Raw genomic sequence first — 21,534 nt, forward strand, 5'->3', positions numbered from 1 at the left:
TCTAAAATCATTTCTATATTAAAATTCATTATATATATTACTGAATTAAAATATTAATTAAATATTTATTTATAATTACGTTAAAATTTTTTAATATTTTAGTGTTTTTTATGTTTGTCATCCTTATTTTATTGTATTGTGGTATGATTTTTAATAGTTTGTTGTTTATTATCTTCTTTACGTTTATGTTGTATCATTATCTTTGATTTGAAGTGTTGTCATCTTATTTTATTTTATGTTGTATTGTAATGTCAATTTTAATAATTTAGTGTTTTTTATGTTTGTTTATTTAATTTTGTATCATTTTCTTTGATTTTCAAAAAAATAGTGTTTGAAATCTTAATTTTTTTTGTACTTGTATCTTTGTATTCAATATTAATTAATTTAATTATAACTACATAATTAAGATATTCTTGGCAAATTTTATACTATTTTATTTACTACAACTAATTTATCACAAATAATTTATTAACATAATCATATTATCTTTATTAATTATGTATTAAATTAAAATATCCAAATTTTTTAAATTCACTTTTTTAAAATTAATTGTTTGAAATAATACATTTTTATAATTAAATTGGATTATAAAACTAATTATATAATATTTAAAGTTTAAGTAAAATGACAATAAAAAAATTACAAAAAAAAATAAAAAAAACCAAAAACCCAACGCTATTGCTACAGTGTTGCACCAAATTTGGTGCAACACTGTAGCACTCCACTAGTTTGGCGTCAACAATAGGTATCGGTTGGAGCAGATAACCCTGCACCAAAATGGTGTTTTACACCATTTTGGTGCAGGGTTGGAGATGGCCTAAGTGTTGGCAATACTTGCGTATCCCACAACTTACCTTCAACTCTTGTGTATTTGATATTTATTATAATTTTTATATTTGACAAGAAATTTAATTGAGAAATAATTTAAATAACCCTTTCGTTTTATTTACTGTATATATTGTTTTTTATAATTTTAAAATATAAAATGAAACCATCATCCATCATCATGCGTGCGGTGTCCGACCCTTAAAATTGCTAGATGTTTTTTTTTAAAAAAAATTCTTCGAAAGAATCCAACTTTTTCCTAAAACAAAACACCATTTTTTGATAAAAGGGAATAATATACGAAACATAACCAAACATTGCCACGTGTTTTGAAAAATATTTTTTAATTTAAGAGCAGCAGACAACTCGTGAAAGGGAAGTTGGTGAAAAATCTCCAGTCAAAACATTTTTTGGGTTCACTCTCTACCAACAAAATTGTGGTACTATATCATACAAAATGTGGTACACTTCATGTGGAAATATGGTACACTTCATGTGAAAATGTGGTATTAAAAAATTACCCAGAGACTGAACATAAAAAAAATCGACGGCTAAGAACTGAAGGCCGATTTCTCAACTCGTGAATCATTTTGTCTTTTTAATTTTTTTTTGTTGAGAAAATGCTCATGTAATATATAATATATTTACATCTGTCATTTTACCCACCAACCAAAATTATCACTGTAAAATCCAGTTTTTAAAATCAAATAAGGAAAAAATAGAATGTGCCCAAATATTTTTTTAATAAATATAATATGATTTTGGAGGTTGCGAGTTTTATTTACAAGATATAATTACGACGGGGAAAGATATTTATTTTGATAGCAACGTGGGCTGTAGTAATTAGGGTGGCTGGTTTTGTACGTTAAAAATCAATGATGGCTCTGGTTACGCCTAATTAAATGCAGACTAATTTAGGAGGCAACAAATTTACCTCTCGCCTATATTATTATGAAAATCAATATTTTAATAACATGCCAAAAATATTGTCTCACGTATTTGTAAAATAATAAATAAATATAACTTAACATAATTAAATATAACTTTATTTATTTGAAAATTGCTTGTCTTGTATTTGAGAAGTGACTAGGTTTCTTGTGAGATGATCTTACAAATCATTATCTGTGAGACGGGTCAACCCTATCGATATTCACAATAAAAAAAATGCAAAAACTAGTGTGAGACGGTCTCACGAGTCGTATTTGGGAGACAGATCTCTTATTTGAGTCATTTATGCCAAGAGTATTACTTTTTATTGTGAATATAAGTAGGGTTGACCCGTCTAACAGATTAAGATCCGTGAGACGGTCTCACATTAGACTCACTCTAAAAAATAATACGCTAATACGCTTAGCATAAAAAGTAATATTTTTTCATGAATGACCCAAATAAGAGATCTGTCTCACAAAATATGACCATCTTACACAAATTTTTGTCTTAAACTAGATGATATTTTGTGGACTCTTGATATATCTTTCCTTTTTTATTGTGTATGCGTAACTTCATCTCTTCAGTCACCTCCAGGGCTCTACCATATTAAATTCTTGAAGGTAATATTTATTTTATGTTTATAAATATACAGTTGTGATGAATTACTTACTTATTTAATATTTTTTATTATTATTTTGAAGAAAGTTTGTAAACAGGCGATTAATATATATATATATTTGGTTTGAAGAAAATTTGCGTGTACGTTAGATTTTGCCATTGTTGGTTTCATTTTCGAAATGATACGGTCAATCAGTGGATGATGATTTATTATTCGTATGTGAGTTGTGATAAATGATTTAATAATTTATTCTATTTTTAAAGTTTTAATTTGTAATGTATTTTTGCATTTATAAATTTGAAGAGATACATAAACAATTTCAATCAAATAATTGAATTTAAAATTAAAATATTATTCTTTTATATATATTTTTATCACATCCAATTCCATAAATCCAAGTAAACGGAGCCTATCCATTTCACCGATCCGAAAGAGTCTGGATACTACGAACTGGTATCGTATCTCCTTCGTTAAAATATCCGACCCTATATCCATTTCACGGATTCAAAAGAATCGAAGACTCGAGCGGTACCCGTTATATATGGACCATTACCCGAAACCCTGATCGTGGGACCCACAGAAGCATTGAGCCCAATCATTCTTCGCCTCGTCGAGTCCCACTAATCAACAGCTCAGACCGTTGTTGCATATTTGGGAAAATCCATCAAATTCAGAAAACCACCCACAACAATTACGTTGTTAATTCGATCATTTATACCAAAAATTAGATTCCCAGACATATTTCATTCGCGTGTTGTGGCAGACAGCGTTAACATCGGCTATGAAAGGCGTCTTCTCGGCGCCTGGTGATTACATCTACTTCAAGTCTCAGGTCCCTCTTCACAAGATCCCAGTAAGATTGTCTTTTTTCACATATTTGTTTTTGAATCAATTTTATTTCGAATTTTTGAATGAGTCTTTAGCTTCATTTCTCAAATGTTGAGTTTGTTTGGTCAAATTCTGTCTGTAGTTCTTTACCTACTTGAATTATTGGTGATCCCATGTCTGATTTGTTTGATATCATTTGGACTTAAGAATCAAGATCTTATGTTTACCTGGTTTCAGTTATCCCACATTCTTTTTTCTCAGGAATTTGTTCCTAGTATTTAATGTTGTTGTAGGTTCTTGCAAGCTTTGAGTTCATGTGCATTTCAGCATTTAAGTTGTAGATAAATAAAATGCTTACAAAGATTGAAAGTTCAGAATGCAGTAGTCGGATGTAATAGCTTCCTATTGAGTACATGGTCCAAACACGTATCTGACAGAGATTAATATTAACCATTGCCAATGCAGATCAAGGTCTATGATGTGCTGATAACATCTATGTGCCTCTAGTCTCATTATATTTACTTCTCCTTTTGGGTTACAAGAAGCAAACAGATTCAAAAGCTTAATCCTGGAAATCATGTATCAGCTAACTTCCTTGACATGACCTTTTCTGGAAGATAGGAAAATGGATAGAATGCCAGCAAAGAAAATCTGAGAAATATCTATTTCTTACAAACTAATAAAATAACACTAAACTTATTTGAGACATCCTTATTATTTCTCGGGCGTATGAATTCTTACTGGCTTACTAATAAATACCGTATTTTGGGTAGTTAAGTATGGAAGCTTATTCTGGATGAAGCAACCTGTGTCGCCGTTAAGAAATAGAAAATTGTGACAAATGAATTTAAAATCATGGTTCTTAATTTTTTTCTACTTTTATGTTAATAATGAGCGAGATCTTGCAACCTTTCATTTACATATAGATACTGGTACCTGCAAGGAGTAATGAAGTCAATAGGGTGTAAGTTGTAACTGGTAAAGGAATCTATATGTTCCCATAATCATATGTTTATGAGGGAATTCTCTACATAGCATGGTCTTTATTACATAATTACCGTTGTTTGTCGCAAGCAAAATTCAGTCTTGAATTGGATTATTCTCGAGTCTTCAATAAATTGTGGATATAACGTCTACTCACAAATTTTGATGCAGATTGGTTCAAAGCAATGGAGATATTATGATTTTGGGCCAAAAGTTGTGCCTCCACTGATCTGTCTTCCTGGTACAGCCGGAACCGCCGATGTATACTATAAACAAATTATGTCATTATCTATGAAGGTAGTAAAGTTTAATAATTTTATTGATCAGTAAGCCTGTAATGCTAACCAGCAGTGGTCTCCTGTGCTTAGCATTTGGGTGTGGTGAGGGAATATTTTGGGATTTGAACAATCTGAGTTTAAAATTTGTTGGAAACTCCTCTCCTGAATATCTCGTTGTGATCGAGATCTCAGTGTTTGAATATTTGGCTTTTGGGGTGCATTACATGTAATGACCTTTAACTATATTTCTTTCAATATTTCTATTATTAAAACTACTGGGTTCTTTTAAACTTCTCATCTGTAAATGCCCCTTCACTTCAAATGTGAATGACACAAACTCTTAAGGAAGCCTCAAATGCACTTGAATGTTACCTGGTGGCACTTCTGTCGTCTATTTAGAAGGCTGCTGCATACACTATATGACTATTTTTATGTTGTATAAGATGAAGCAGTCTTTACAAAGGTATAAGGAAAAAAGATTGATTAGATGTTTTGATTCTTCCTTTTCTTGAAAAAGGCATGATATCACATGATTTAAGTAACTTATATATTTAAGTAGGATAAGTTATAAAAGGGAGTTTAAGCTCCCTTTGGATGAGACATTTTGGACTAGTGGAAGAAGAAATATGTATTTTGTATTTGAACTCAGTTAATATGTTAAGATGCATCTGTCTAGAAAGTTGTTTTCTCATCCTAGTTATTCAACCTTAATTTTCATGGATGCTCATTTAAATCTCTGAATGCATTCATTCATTTCGAACTTTATCGACGTATTCTAGTTTTTATTTAACACAGATTTCATATTCTTGATTACGTCATTATTTTTTTCCATTTTCAGGGTTATCGAGTGATATCAGTTGATATTCCCCGAGTGTGGAATCACCATGAGTGGATTCTTGCATTTGAGAAGTTTTTGGATGTTATTAATGTTCATCATGTAAGATTTGCTTGTCATCATTGCACTCTATGATGTTGAACGCTATTTCCTTTCCTGGCTAAAAGGACTTCTGTTCGGTCAGTTGTTTGTGTAGGGTATATAAGTGTTATGCATTATGGTATGTTTAAGCTGAATAAATAGGTGATGTTAAACTTGCTAGTTTCCTCTGTCAAACATCTGAACGATCCCATGCCCTTTTCTGTGTTTGGTGACTACCTTAACATGTTGAACACATCCACAATGAAATGTGTTATTTTTAAGCCTGAGCAAAGATAATTGAGATAGCGAAATTTAGAATAATATACAAAAATCATGAAGTATCACACCAACAAAACCTACCATAGTACCATCTAAACTTAGGGATATCATGAAAAAATCATATAAAATCAGGATGCATGTGATAATGTTGTTCTTGAATATTATGTGTTTGAAATATTTGATGTGGAGATGGAAATTTGTGGGAATTTAAATGGAAAAACCAAAAGTAATTATTACTTTTAATAGATGGTAATGACATTTGGATGCCATATGGTTGAAAAACGGGAAACGTTAATTTTTTTCATGCATCTGTTGGGTTTTTGGTCCTTAAATTCTCAAAATGGATTAGTTTCGATACAATGTTGTTTATAAAAGCAGGATGTTTCTATGTTCAACCAGCATCAATAATCCCAGTAAGGCAGTTACATTATTCAGATCATTTCACTGATCAGATCTGTATGACCTTGACTAATTTTGAATGATCAAAATGGGATGATTACTTATTACGTGAATATCACCTTCACTTTTACCTTTTAAAAAGATTGCTTTATTTTATTTGCCCTTGTATCAAGTGCTCAACACCCAGTAAGCAGATGCTATTGGTAAACATGAGAAGTTATCTCCAGATTGGACCCTAAAGATCTTACCAAGCCTATCCTTTCCTGTTATTCATCATCTTAAATTGACTGTAGCTTCATCTCTTGTATTTATTATCTAACTTCACGACAAATTACAGTGGTCGTTTTCCATATTTGCAGATACATTTATATGGTACTTCTCTTGGGGGATTCTTAGCTCAACTCTTTGCTCAGCATCGGCCACGTCGAGTTCGATCTTTGATTCTCTCAAATACATTTTTGGAGACAAATAGTTTTTCTGCAGCTATGCCATGGGCTCCTATGTATGTTGCTACAATTTTTTTTGTGTTTCTTTTTTTTCCAATCTGGTTCAAATGCGAATGTCTGTTTTTGAAAAAAAAAAAGAAAAAGGAAAAATACTATGATATTTAATGATAATGCTATTTACAATGATACTTTCTTGTTTTTCCCTGGACATATTATATCATTCACGTGACAGCTCTATGCTTTCTTTTCCTCTTCATTACCAAGTTTTAGATTCTCTACCAGGCAGCAGCTATAGCAGGTTTTATCCATTATTGCTAAAATTAGTATTTATTATAATGGATTACATGGTTAGTTTTCTAAGCAGTGTTAACTGTGACCACTGTTGAAATCAAGTAAGCGAGCTTCCTTTGCTAGGGCAATGCTACATACACTTAAAGTATGTTTGGATATCGATGCCTGTTATCATAAAAATTAAACTTAGAAAAAATGTATACATATTTTATGATGTTCGGATGGGCTTTAATGTTTTCTTAAAGCACTTGAAAAACAGTTATATTGTGGATTTAGAGAAACTCAAATTTGGAGTTTTTGGTTATTCTACTTCAGCTTCTCTAAGAAGCACAAAAAAGTAGAAAAGAGGCCTTTCAATTTTTAACCATTAAAAGTCAAAATGTAAAACTACTTCTGCTTCTACTGAAAAATACATGATTTAATGAAACACTTTTTTTGAGTAAGTGCATCTTTGTACGAGCACACAACTATCTTCCCAGTACCCACCGTAGGGGAAGTCCAGGAGCTCATATTCTTTGCTAGAAAATTCCTTCTCCCTTTTTGTCACTGCTTTGTGTGCTTCTGCATGACTTTACCTTTTAAGGTTTTTTTTTTTTTTTTTATTTTTTTATTTTTTGACTTTTGAGTGACTCATATTCTTTGCTAGAAAATTCCTTCTCGTGAAGTATAATATTTGAAAAGAACCACATTTGTGTTTAAGGACTTTCTCGAGGCTTTAGTTTGGGACAGTACAAAAAATCATTTGTTACTTGTTCAATATGTCATCCTTTTCTAACACCACAAAAACCTTCAGAAGTTCTCTTATCCCAGTTTTTTAGTTTCTTACAGAGTTGTTTTCCAAATCCTTTGTCTCTTATTGCTCTCAGAAAGGTTTTGAATTAGTACTTTAGAGTTTTGACAGCGAACATTTGGTATTTCCACCTGCAAATTTACCTTGAAATCAAAGGATGGCCAGCTAGGTCTTAAATAACCAAGTAATTATTTTAAAGATTTTTGCACCTGGTTGAGGTTTGAAGGGTCGTATCACTTAAAATATATTAAACCGTTACATTTCAATGGTTTATGCAGTTGTTGAAATGATTGTGGTTGTTGGGGTGGGATGAGTAGTTGTCTGAGTATCAATCTCTGTAGTTTATATTTATCCTATCGTAATTGGGCTTGTTGTGAATTCAATATTTAACAGTGTGGGTTGGACACCCTCATTCCTGTTGAAGAGGTATATCCTAAATGGAATTCACGACGGTCCTCATGAACCTTTTATCGCAGATTCTGTGGATTTCATCGTTGCTCAGGTAAAATTCCGTATGAACCTACCCTCACCTCTGATCTTTATACTTAAAATATACAAATGGCTTGCGATGTACGTATAATCTTTGTTATTTGGTCGGTTACCTAGTGTGAAAACTATTCATTTGTTCGAGTAGTGCTTGTTTTATAAAATTTATAGAACAAATTTCTTTTTGATTCTTAAGATAAAATTGGAAGTGAACATTTCTTATTATGCGAGTACCAACGATGCAGGTTGAGACCCTTTCAAAAGATGACTTGGCCTCCAGGTTGAGTCTGACAGTTGATGCAGCATCAGTTGGGCCTCTTCTGCTTTCTGATTCGTTAATTACTATAATGGATGTAAGTGGAGTGCTTAATACTATCGATAATGATTCATGGTGAGCGCTTGATTTGAACAGTAAATTACAATCAAAAACTTATTGCTGAATTAAATTAAGAAATTTGGATGAAACATATCTTAAACTCCTCGGTTTGTAAATTGTAACCATTTCTCATGAGAAGGAACTCTCGGCAGGGTAAATTCAAGAGTAAAGTCTTTCTTCATACAAGTCTGAAGACTAGGAAGATGCCAATATTTTAAATACTTGTACGACTTTTTCCCTTTGTATGCAGTATTAATCAGAGATTAATATTTAGTGGAGGAAGCTCTTACCTCTTCAACATTTCGGAGAAAAAATATTGAATTGATAGTCAAGGCCTCCCTTAGTTTCCTGGATTTCGATGAACTGCTCCTTAACCAATGAAAATTATTTCTAACTTCTTTTTTTTTCTGGCGTGTTTAAACCTGCCTGAAGACAAATGATTTCTGTGCAATTCCTGGACAACTTAGAGATCAAGTGACAGAAAGATACCCTGGTGCCAGACAAGCCTACCTCAAATCTGGTGGTGATTTTCCCTTCCTTTCAAGGCCAGATGAAATAAATCTTCATCTTCAGGTAGCACTCTGAAAATTTTCTAGTTTTGTTATTTGAACTACTCTCTCAAATGTTTATTTGGTTCAAGACTATGGAACCTCTAATACACGAGACCAGTCTAAATTCCCCAACAGAATCATGATTCTGATCGAGAAGGGGCCAACATTTCAATGTTTAGAACCTTTTTTTTAGTTTGTGGGAGGAAATTATGGGGATATTTGGTTTGTTTCTTATATTTCCGAAAAATATATTTCCTGAAAATATATTTCTAGGAAATAAATTTTGGAATGTGAACTATATTTTTTTACATTTTTGGAAATGGAAGAAAGGTTTTTTTCTTCCATAGATGTCACTCCATGTTATAATATTTTGAAATCATTTCTTTCTTTAAAAATTGTTTTATGAATATTAAATAGTAGTGAATTGATTTTTTGGATAGAAGATAACAACAGTACGAGGGAATGTGAAGGCAGTTGAAAGCAAGTTTTTTGTCAAGAATTGCAAAAGAATATGGATATGTCTATGTTTGCCGGAGAAATAAAATGATTTTTCTGAAAGATGAACAGATATTACCTATATTTTCCTGGTGAACTGCATGTTGGGAAATGTTTTTGAAGGTCTCATTCACCATCTCATCTTATTCAGCTGCACCTAAGGCGAGTTGGTGTGGAGGCTAAGCCAGATGATGTCCAAAAAGATGTCCCTGGTGGGAGTAGCTCAAATGACCAAAATGATGGCAGACGTACCGATGATGCACCAGAAGATGATAGTAGAAGCCCCGAAGATGCAAATGGACCTCCTCCAGCTTCAGAAGATCCCAATCCCGGTAATCTTGATAGTCAAAGTTTCAGCAACACCCAGATATCCAATGTCAGCATTGAATGCTTCAAGCTAGCATTGGCATCCGAAGTTCTTTCACGGTATATTGTTCTTAATTTGTTTAATCTTCCGCACAAGCACCTTGTACTTTGACCGGAATTGTTTTAACGAAATTTAAACCGGCTTTGTAAATGTGTTTTTTGTCCACTGGTCACCACCTGTAAATTTTCTTGAGGGGAGATGTTTTGTCCTCCAATTTCTGTTCTTGTGTGATTGACGTACGACTGCCTTGGGCTGTATCAAAGTTCATTTTCTTTACGGATTCAAGATCACGGGAAAAATGTTTGGTACTTGAATTTGTTCGACGTGGCAAAATGTTAGAAATGGGTGTTTTTTGGGGCAACGGTGTACTTACCGCAGTTAGTTTGCAATCTAATATTATCCAATCATGGTTTAGAAAATAAATTTCAATTAATTCGAAAATTCAATGCCCCAGGTAACATACAAGTACATAATCTTCAAATGCTATCCAAAATTTAACTATAAAATCCAAGAACAATCTATCCAAAATTTATCCTTGTTTATTTAGGTTGAAAGATATACTTTAGAACTTTTTCTTTACCAAATAATATTTCTTCCATGAGTTTGTTCATGTCCATACGTAATTAAATATTTAGGAGTCATGCATGCTTAATCTATAAAATTTATAGTTTGTTTTCGGACCTAAAAAAATCACATAACATTAGAAACTATCAAAACATGTCTCTGATTTATTTTAAAATTATTATTATTTGTTTAATCTCCAATAAAAACTCTAAATAAACAAAGATAAATATTGAATTACACAGATTTACGATATTGAATTAAGAGGAATGTTTAAATTTAAACATTTTTTTAGTGTGAATGGAATGGATGACGTGACAAATGTGACAAAATTATTGTTATTTGTACATACCATTTTGTAGATTTCTACAGTAATTATGAAATTAAATTTTACGTATGAACTTATAGACATATATTTAAAAATTGTATTATATAATTGCTAGAGTGAGTCTCATATGAGACCGTCTCACAGATCTTAATCTGTGAGACGGGTCAATCCTACCCATATTCACAATAAAAAGTAATACTCTAAGCATAAAAAATTATACTTTTTCATGGATAGTCCAAATAAGAGATCCGTCTCACGAATATGACCCGTGAGACCGTCTCACACAAGTTTTTGCCTAATTGCTATATAGCAATTTGCAATTCACCAAATTACATTGCACAAAATCCAATACTTACTCGATATAACTTTCTATTCAATTTGACGAAAGTATAAATAAATTTCATTGCATAAACTATGTTTACCAAATTGACATGGAAAAACATATATTATGTTATATTGAGTTCGATAAAAATAATCATTTTTTACGTGTAATACGTGTTTTTTCCATTATAATATACATAAAAAAGATGTTTATGTAAATATCTTACAAACATTCAACTAACACGTTTCATGTTTCCTTATATATATATATATATAAAAGGAAACATGAAACGTGTTAGTTGAATGTCTGTAAGATATTTACATAAACATCTTTATATATATAAGGTAACAATTGTAGTACTTGTTTCTGGGAAGCATCATTCTTGTTATTGTTAATTTTTAAGTAAATAATTTCTTTAATCCTTAAAATAAAACTAAACATAAATATAATATTTATCTCAATACAATCAAATTTATTAATTATTTTTCTCACCGTCAATCAAATCATTACAATCATACCAAATATAATAATTTTTAAATATCAATTCCATCATACTCAAATATCTTTAAATTCTCAATATTATTTATTTATATAACCTCGTCAAATTTCTTTTTTCATTGTGAAACGAACCACATTTAAATATTATCTAACCCAAACCTGGTAACGCACCATCGAATCTAGTTTTCTTTAGCAGCCAAGACGGATCAAATTTATACTATAAAAAATAAGAGACTAATTCTGCAAACTAAGCGAAACACCAAATACACGAAAAACAAAAACAATTCCAGCTTATGTCAAATTCTCAACCCACGCTTTTCATTAAATATTCAACATATTAAAAGACAAACAAATAAACTCGATTAAATATTCAACATGTTAGAAGACAAACAAATAAACTCGAACGGACGCTAATCTTTTAATTGTGTTTCATCCGTTAGATATCATTTGTATTTTTATTTCTCACGATTGAGAGGATTACACTTGACAAATGCCATTCTCATTTCAAAAAAAAAGAAAAAGAAAAAGGAAAAACGAAAACAAAAACGCCAAAGGGCCAAATGAAATGTCAAAGGCTCTCTTATTTAATATACAAATAACATGAATTATATAGATAGATTTATTGAGATTTGAAAGGAAAGATGTATTTCTAACAACAGTTCGTGATCCTTCATTTCCTTCGAGGATGTGCAGACATTCGTTCATACCTAACATCATTATTTCGACACATCCTAGTCAAGATCGATCAAAGTACGATCACACCGCTTTTTTCATCACATTGGAAGTAACAAGGATGAATAAGTAGTAGCCAAACTAAGCAGCCGCACTTTGCTCTTTGTGACTGAGAAACCACTCTGCTGGCCACCATTCGGGTCTAATGGTCTCTATATTGATATCTTCCTGGTCTTTTATGGTCAAGTTGCCGGTCCCTTTGAAAGCATATTCCAGGTGTAGAAGCCCGAGACCGCGAGATCCAAGTGCTGTTGTGACAGTCCCGGCTTTCTTTTGAGATGATGCATCAATCACTTCAGAACCCGGAGCAACCTTTTGCTGGACCTCTGAGCTAATAAATTCAATTGTTATAATTCGCAGAGATAGAAATGGATGAATACACATAGCATTGACGAGAACTCACCTACTCCACTATCATTCAGAAATCTCAGAGGAATCAAGCGCTTTCTTATAACTCCTCTGTGGTATGTGCGTGCAGTAAGTTCTTGACCGATATAGCAACCTTTGTTGAAGCTTATGGCATTTAGACCAGCGAGATTGTACTCTAGAGGAATTGCCACACCTAGAACGATTTTTTAAAAAATAATAAAATAAGATAATTTTCGAAGGATAAATCTGACTAAATTTAACATTCATATTCTTTACAAATCACATGCAAATAACACAACGGAATTAGCTAATAGTATTTCCATATAATGATGGTAGGATCTGCGATCGATCCTTTTGAATTTGTAATTATACTTTTTAATGTCCGGCGTGGAAAAGGAAAAGGAAAAGGAAAACAGAACCTTTTGGGATCTCAATGGAGCCTTCTGCAACTCCCTTTTCTAATCTCCAGATAAGAAAGTTTTCTTCACTAGTTTCTTCATCCGCCTCAACAAGAGGTGCTGCAACAGAAGCATTACACAGATGTATTAACAAGCTCAAAGAGAACTTGTTCGGTAAACCACAAGTAGCATACATTTAGGAAACACTGGCAAATTAACCAATTTTAGGCAAAGGTGTGCACTGATCTTAATTCCTGAGTGAAGGTGGATTTTAGTATCTGGATGGGTCATGTAAAAATACTTGAATAGTTGATGACTGATAAATTGGTAAACAATAAGCTACGAAGACACACAATCCCAAAAGCCTTCCAAGGTGGGAGATCCCCTCTTGTCAATAACGACATTTTGTAGGTTTGATTAAGATGGGATATTTAAAATTACCCACCATTTGAGAATTTGACGCCCGCAGTAACCCATATTATACAATTTTTGCTTCCGCATTAGAATGCAGTGCATGCATGTTAATCCAATATGTAATGCATCACATTACCAATACTCGCCAACGGTGGCCTTTCCATATTGCCACTTCTGTTGCGGAACACATAATACATGTACACAATAAAATCAGAGAGGAGCGGTGAATAAGGCAGATAATTCAACTTACGTGTTGCCATGGATGGAAAGATGCCCCTGCATCCAAGGCAAGATAATCTTGGATCCTTATTCCAATGCCAACCAAGATCATTTCCTTGTGAAGCTGACACACCAGAGCGATCAACAGTACCACCCCAGCCAACAGCACTAGATTCAGACTCTTCTGGGTCTGAACTCTTCTTGGAAGCTTTTCCACTAAACCGTTGCCAGCAAGAGAATTCTCCAGCCACGTTCTCGATATCAACCTTTGACCTTAAACGGTATCTGCACAAGAAGGAAATTTTACACTGGTTCAGATATGGTAGCAAAGCCGGAAATTTTGTGTAGAGGTCGAAATGATAACTCAAACATTTAATGAAGGCGAACCATGTTTTTACCTAGATACATAAAATGTATGAATCTATCAAAAAATTTAAGCAGCAATTGCCACATCTGGCCCCGTTCTGGTTCCATCAGAGATTAGATTTATGATATTCCCTCCTAAGGAAGAAATATTATATTCTACGAAACGAAGTAAACATCATTTCCTTTTGTCGCGGACAAGAATCCGAGAATCTGAATCGCTTGCTAGAACTTCCACTTATCTACCTATCAAATTTACCACAAGTACACGCTTTCCTTCATCAATATCTCAGGCCAGAACAGGCGAGAACAAAAATTCACACCTGGCCTCAAATCACAACCCAACTCTCGAAAGAATTTAAATAATATCTTATAAGTATGTTTTAGCAAAAGGATCAACCTTTCTCTCCCCGCTTTCTTTAGAATCAAAATATCCCACATTGGCACGAAAATCAGGACAATAAAAATCTAAATCGAACTTCGTTTCCTTTACTTTACCAAAGTTTCATTTTTCTTTCCAAACAATAGCTTTCTTCAAACCATCGGATCACGCCTTAGACAAATCCTTGATTCGTTTGCATTTCAAGCCAAACAAATGAGCAAACTCGACAAGAAAATTTCAAATGCGATTGTGCGTAATTTAAATTTGACACGTTCTAAATAAAATTAATATTTGTAGGAAAAAGGTTGAAATACTCACTTCTTTAACGTCTCCAAGAGCTCATCCACGACAGACGCATCAACATCCGCGAAAATCTCAAAATCACCCGGGTCCGGCCCGGGTCCAGACCCAGTCTGATCGACCTTTTCATCAGATCGGGTTGGCCTATATAGGAAAAGGTCGTAAAGAAACCTCCCCTGAGGATTCAACAACGCTGCGTACACTGTAGGCGACACAGCCACCGGCATATTGGGAGTGACGCTATTCTCACCAGCGGGAAGTGGGTTGCCGAGGCTCTGCACATCGTTGCTCACAAGCCCCTGGAGAAACTTGATGGTTTCGGGACCTTTAAAGCGGATGACGGATCTGGTCTTGAGCAGGCAATTGATTGGGCCGGCGGCTTCGAGAGTGGAGAAGGGTCTGTTGTAATTGTGCGACTTCGATCTGAGGAAACGGAGGGAGGTTCTGAAGAGGTGCATCTTTGTGGGTTTTCGCTGTCTGAGAGACGGCGCTACGGGAATATGGGAAGAAAAAGATAGAAAGGAGAACACGTGGGGCTCGAAGCGCGATGCATGAGAGGACGCGTGGTATATGTTCGACAGAATGTCTCCATGGAAATTAAAAGCGTCCATCTGTGTTGCCGGAAAATTAGTCTTAATCCGCCGACTCTACGGGTGTCCATTACAACATATAAAATATTCCAATTTTTATAATATTTTATTTTAAGTCTTTATTAAAAAACAATATATAAAATTAATCAGTTCATACAACTTTTTTTTTATCGTTTTTGTTGCTAGTGTCGTTACTTTATGGGCAACTTGTCAAAAAATCCCTATACCTATTCTCAACTTCTCTTTTACTCCCCATCCCACTAAAACTTTGTTTCAACTCCCCATCTCTTTAAAATTTCCCATCCTACCCTTCAACCTTATTTTTCAAATAATTGATTTTCTTTTGTAATAAAAGGTCCATCATGCTTCCGTAAAATAAATTAAATCTTTTACCTTTTTGACTAGAGTACCACCGGGTTATATCCACCGTATTTTACGAACTGCTCCTCACAGTCCAACCACACGATCGCAACCGATGGTTACTAAGCAGATTCCTTCAGCAGTACTTAGCACAGCTCTAATTCGTTTCCTACCTTAGAGCGTACAGCAAAAGATCAAATTTTGAAAATAATACATGAGAGGGGCTAAGAGCAAAGATCTCTTTTATTCAAACACAAACATTTATTTATTACATAGTAACCTCCTGTAGAGGAGGAGAAACTTGTTTAGCTACTCCTCGTAGCTGAACTTACTACACACATAAAACTTTTGAAGAAAATATTACAACCTTGTATGAAAGAAATGGAGAAAATATTTGATGATCTTCACTTCCTTCTTCCGTCTTTATTTATAGAAGACTTCTTCGGATTTGAAACTCGGATTTCAAATCTTCATTAGCCTTTACAGCTTGCTAGGGGACCATGTAGTGGTTGAAGGGTCCCTGTCTAGATTATTAATCTGGACATCAACTTCTCATCTTCCTTTATCTCTTTTAGATACCAATGACGATGAGTTTCTAGGATATCGGCAGTAATTTCATCTTTTTTATACTCTTTAAAATGATTTACTAACCATTTTAGAGCTTCTGCCTCTTTCCTCTTGTATGATATCCTTCTTTTCAAAACTTTCAAATATACTCGATACATTTTTAAGTTTTGATTCTGGTGTGTTAACTGGTTTTCATTCTGTCCTTATTTATGGATGAATTTTTCGGGACCAGTTAATTTTTTATTCATTGGATTCCTTTTAGATGGGTATCCAATGCTTGCTGAGTCATCCACCATTTGTTATTGGTGGTCCATTTGTCTTTTACCACTGATTAGTGGTTGTCCTGTTTCTATCACTCATATGGTAGTGATCTTGCTTTTGTAATGGAGGGTCACATGTCTCTTTTAATTTTGTCGAGGAATCTTTGATTTTTTGTATCCTCGAGGAAAATGTGCATGTGGTCCTTCCCCACTTGTCCTTGCTTCGGTAAAATGCTTCCGATCAGATCTCGGTTTGAAACCTTTACCGAACTCTGGTTCTTTCTGTATTTGGCATTCAGGGCAGATGTTTTCCGACCATCTTCCTATGTGTGCCATATTACAGAACTTTCGGCGAGTCTCTTTGCTTGCCGGTAGCTTGCTGTTCCACAAAAGATTTCTTTTCTTTTCAAATAAATCTTCTGCGAAACTTGTTGTTTTTCCTGTCATGGTATTCAACAGGAATGATCCGTTCACCGAATGATTGTAGAATTTGAACGGAAACTTGACTTTGTCCATCTCAGTGAGACAGACCCAAATACCCCAAGCTCTTCTGGTAGAAATATCTTCTTCGGTAATTGAAGACACCAGGGGTGTTTCTTCTGTCGGAGGGTCTTTGATGAATTTCTGGACATTTAAATCTGGCCTCCTTAGCTTGATGAAATGAAAGGCTTCATGTGTGCCTTTCCCTGCTGGTTCTGGTGCTGCACTGAAAAAATACAACTCCAGAATATCTCCTCTGGACAAATAATCATTATTTGCCCAAGTTTCGTGAACAGCTTCCTGGATCCATTTTGGTAAACATGAAATCTCCGGAAAGCTGGGTGATGTAGTATAAACTGAGGCAAGAGCCCCAAATTCATACCAAGCTTTAACCTCCTTGGGATATGAATTAGGTTTCATCCATACCCTTGGATATTTTCCCGAAACATCAACCCTATTTGTAGCTGGGTTAATGCCAATACGTGTTTTTAATTTCTCCCAATTCTGCTGATAAACCTGGAATGGAGAAATTACACCTTCATTAGTACCAACCTTAGCTTTGCCTTTGTCAATACGAGGCCTAAGGTTGATCTCTCCCTCTTCAATCCCCGAGGTGAAGGGTTGACTTGAGGACTCAAGATAAGGATCAGGAGTCTCAATTTTTGTTTCAGCCGACTCATCTCGTGATGATCCCGACTTAACACTTGTGCAAGGGGTATTTGAATCCCCCGCTACAGGTATAGAGTCCTGTACTCGAAAACTCTCCATTTGAGAAACCAGTGGTCTCTCAATGCCCTGGAGGATAGGCCTTTGCGTTACAGACCATAACTGAGTATATGCCTGTAAACATCCTGTAATTCGATCAGAGACAATTCTCTTATCAGCTTGTTGTAGCCTTCCCACAACTTCTGCGTTAACAGCTAACTTGTTGAACTCGGTTTGAAGCATTTCAAGGTGTTCCCTCAAATGCCTCTGCATCTTGATAATAGCATCAATGTCAATGCTGTCCATCTCTTGTTAAAAAATCTGCAAGAATATTTTCATGAGATTTTATTATCATAATATCAAAAATATAATTTTGACATAAAGCTTGCCATCGTAATAATCTAGCCTTCTCTGGTTTAGACTCAATTCTATTCCTCAAAAAGGCTTTGACTTGAGTGTTATCAACTTTCAAAGTGAATTTCTTTGCAAGTAAAAATAACGGCCATTTTTCAAAAGCCCTCTTTACTGCATAAAATTCCTTTTCGTTGATATGCCATCTTATGGCTTCTGCATCTGAGAATAACCCACTACAATATCTGCATGGTTGTTCTCCATCTGGTGTGAGCTTTGTTAATACTGCAGCCCACCAATGATCACTGGCATCGGTATATAATACCAGATCATCCTCGTCTTGAGGAATAGCCATCTTTGGAAGATTTTTGCAAACCTTCTTTAAATGGATAAGTCCCTTTGTGTGTTCGTCTGTCCATATAAATCTAGCATCCTTTTTCAATAATGGACTGAACACCTTCCTGTGTTTTGCTAGGTTTTTAATAAACATCCCAGCAAAATTAACAACCCCTAAAAAACTTTGAAGTTGTTTCTTGTCTTTGAGATTCTCTGGAAAATTCTGCACCTTTTCTACTATGTGTTCTTGCAGAATTATTCCTGATTCATCGATTTCAATTCCGAGGAATTCAATCTTTCTTGTAGCAATGACTGCTTTCTTTTCAGATAAAACCAGTCCTTCTTTCTTGCAAACATTAGAGAAAATCTCCAAATGTTTAACATGTTCATTCATATCTTTGGATGCTATTAAAACATCGTCGATGTAAACAAACATAAACTTGAAATAATCTTTGAAAAGATTATCCATCTTTCTTTGAAATATTTGGGGTGAGTTAGCCAATCCCATTGATAATACTTCCCAAATATAATGTCCTTGAGGTGTGGAGAAAGCTGTGAATTTCTTGCTTTCTTCCTGCATCCGAATCTGATAGAATCCAGACTTGCAATCAAATTTAGAGAATATCTTGGCATTGCGAATGCAACTAATCAAGTGTTCTCTACTAGGTATAAAATACCCATCAAACTCCAGAATCTTATTAATTTCTTGATAATTAATAACCAATCTGGGTTTTCCTCGTTTAATTTCACCATGGTTTCTTACCAGAAAACCTGGACTGCTATATGGTGACATACCTGCTTTGATTAATCCAAGGTCCAAATGTTCCTTGATTATAATCTGCATATCCCTCTGATCAATGATGTTCATTGGGATGGGTTTACAACGGACAAATTCATACTCTTTGCCTTCCTTGATCTTAAGGCAAGCCCTGAGTTGATTTCTGTCCCACCATGCCAAGGGATCTTCGTTATAATTTTCTTTGATCCTCTTCTTGACATCTTCCAGTGATACCTTAGATTCAAACTCTACTTCATTTGTGTGTAGAGTTATCTTAAGGCATTCTATATCTTCTGGTTGGAGTTCTTTATCTGCTCTTAACTGGAGCATTGTTTCTCCAAACCGTCTTGAATCCTTCATTTTTGGGTTCAGAAGTTTTCCTGAATCACCACGCTTGCTGCGAAACTGGATTGGCAATTTTCTGTAAAATGCCTCCCTAAGTCTCTGGACTATGATTTTGTGGGCACATGGTGTTGTGAACACTAATCTTCTAGTCTCATTTTCTTGTGTATAGGACTTGAACATCTGTAGGAAATTATTTCCTAACAATATGTCAGCTCCTGTATCATGAAAATAAATTGGTGGTGTCTTTACCTTGTACCAAGGTGTTTGTCCAGCACCGCCAATCATGATTTCAGTCATCTTAATCCCTTTACATAAGATTAAGATTCTTCTGGAAAAATCTCTTCCAGCAATCTTGGGTAACTCTTCTTCCAAATTACTTGGAAAAACTCCTCGTTTTGCTGTACATATTCCAGCACCTGAATCAATATATGCAGCAAAGTATTCTGCCTTATATTGTTCATACAACATTCCTACTGGAATGTATATGGAGAATGGACTTGTGGTCATTGGATTTTCCACATTTTATCTTCTGCCATAAACTCCATTCCATACTCTAGACGTTTCCAAGGTTTATGTTCCTCGAGAAACTCTAGCCCAAGAATCAATCGTTCTGATTCTTTTCCTGGAATTCCTTGAATATGAACCTCCAATTCTCCGATATTAATCAGTCCTTGGTAAGTTCCTATCATCGGTTGTTCCAAATAGTATATTGAATTACAAGGAAATTGATTCCTTTGTTTTGTAATATCAAATACTATTTCTACTTCCTTCCAACCTTCTGGGCATCTGAGCTTTCCTATTGTGGAAAAACTTTTCAACTCCTGTTGGGTTTCTATGACAGGCTTTTTATCCCATCTGTAACTTGTAATTCTATCTCCTTGAAAAGATAGTCTTCTTGGTTCCAGTCTAAGACTTTGATTTCTCTGTAGAATCGGTTTGTCTTGGATCTGGATATCTGTTTCCTGTATTAAAGGAAACTCAATTCTTTCTGGATAAATTGCCTGCGCAACTTTTCCAAATATCTCAGGTATTTCAATAAACTCGTTTCTAATAAACAATTCAGAATGATGTGTATTAGATAGAGCATATGAAATCTGATAGGTAATAGAATATGGTCTATTGCCTTCCTTCATCAACCTTTTTTCCTTGAAGTTCTGATGTAATGTCAAGGCTCGGCTGAAATCTCGATCTGCCAGGTTGTAGGCTATCCTTGGATAGATTACTCCTACAATTTTTCCCGCACAGAGGTTTCCTGAGATCGTTCCCAGTACTGAATCTTGTAGATTCCCCATTCTTTTATCGCATATGGCGATATCAATTGGTGAATCTATCCCTTCTTTGAAAGTAGCTTTTATCATAATCTGGATTGCTCCTATATGAATCCAGGACATAGTCCTTGCTACTTCTATCTTGAGTTTTTGTAATTCCTCCTTTATTTCTTCGGAAGGAATTAACTGCATCTCCATTCTATTTCCTGTAAGTTCTATTGGGATTGCCATTTCCCTTCTAGAAACTTTATAGATTAGATGATGCTTTCTGTTTCTTAGGCCAAGACTTCCTAAGAACTTTTCTACCTGTCCTGCAGAGAAACCTTGATATCTCTGTAGACTCGGATTTTCTCTCATGATTCTTTGAACCATGTTATGAGATATTGTTGTCTGGCTAAAAAACCCAGACAAATCTTCATGTGTTTCGTGTCGAAACACCTCGTCTTCAGTCAGATTCCGATTCTGTTCCATCAGATTCTTCCTGACTTAAGACTTCCTCTTCTTCATATATACTCTCATCTGAGGCAATGTCCTCAAATTGGTATACTTGAATGAGATCTTGGTAATAAACTGCTTCTTCAATATCCGGAGTAGGATCAAAACGTTTAATACCTCTTTTCTCATTTTCTGGACAATTGGTCGAGATATGACCTCTTGCTCCACATGTCCAGCAATTACAATCCTTGAAACTTTCATTGGCTCTAGTATGAGCTCTTCTGAAAGTTTTCTTTGTAGGTGTTCTTCCTGT

The 21,534-nt window shown here is 34.5% G+C and overlaps 2 protein-coding genes across 3 annotated transcripts; one reads left to right on the top strand and one right to left on the bottom strand.

The window, feature by feature from the left end:
• The first annotated feature begins 2,912 nt into the window (after positions 1 to 2,912).
• Positions 2,913 to 10,168, top strand: LOC140825206 (uncharacterized). Its single transcript, XM_073186841.1, has 8 exons — positions 2,913 to 3,227; positions 4,358 to 4,483; positions 5,303 to 5,401; positions 6,418 to 6,560; positions 7,979 to 8,087; positions 8,317 to 8,424; positions 8,880 to 9,020; positions 9,645 to 10,168. The coding sequence occupies exons 1-8, from the start codon at positions 3,156 to 3,158 to the stop codon at positions 9,969 to 9,971; spliced, it is 1,125 nt and encodes a 374-aa protein (XP_073042942.1). The 5' UTR covers positions 2,913 to 3,155; the 3' UTR covers positions 9,972 to 10,168.
• Positions 10,169 to 12,130: 1,962 nt separating this feature from the next.
• Positions 12,131 to 15,395, bottom strand: LOC140825207 (putative transferase At4g12130, mitochondrial). Of its 2 annotated transcripts, none has more exons than XM_073186843.1 (5): positions 14,765 to 15,395; positions 13,733 to 13,986; positions 13,090 to 13,188; positions 12,705 to 12,863; positions 12,131 to 12,632 (listed from the first exon to the last, which is right to left on the bottom strand). In XM_073186843.1, exons 1-5 carry the CDS (start codon positions 15,355 to 15,357, stop codon positions 12,592 to 12,594), a joined length of 1,146 nt encoding a protein of 381 aa, XP_073042944.1. In that variant the 5' UTR covers positions 15,358 to 15,395; the 3' UTR covers positions 12,131 to 12,591. The 2 variants fall into 2 exon arrangements, with proteins under 2 accessions (XP_073042944.1, XP_073042943.1); XM_073186842.1 differs by having other exon boundaries at positions 12,131 to 12,627; positions 14,765 to 15,393.
• Between the last annotated feature and the right edge of the window lie 6,139 nt (positions 15,396 to 21,534).

The sequence above is a fragment of the Primulina eburnea genome, chromosome 3, assembly GCF_022965805.1.
Source record: "Primulina eburnea isolate SZY01 chromosome 3, ASM2296580v1, whole genome shotgun sequence".
Classification (NCBI taxonomy): domain Eukaryota; kingdom Viridiplantae; phylum Streptophyta; class Magnoliopsida; order Lamiales; family Gesneriaceae; genus Primulina; species Primulina eburnea.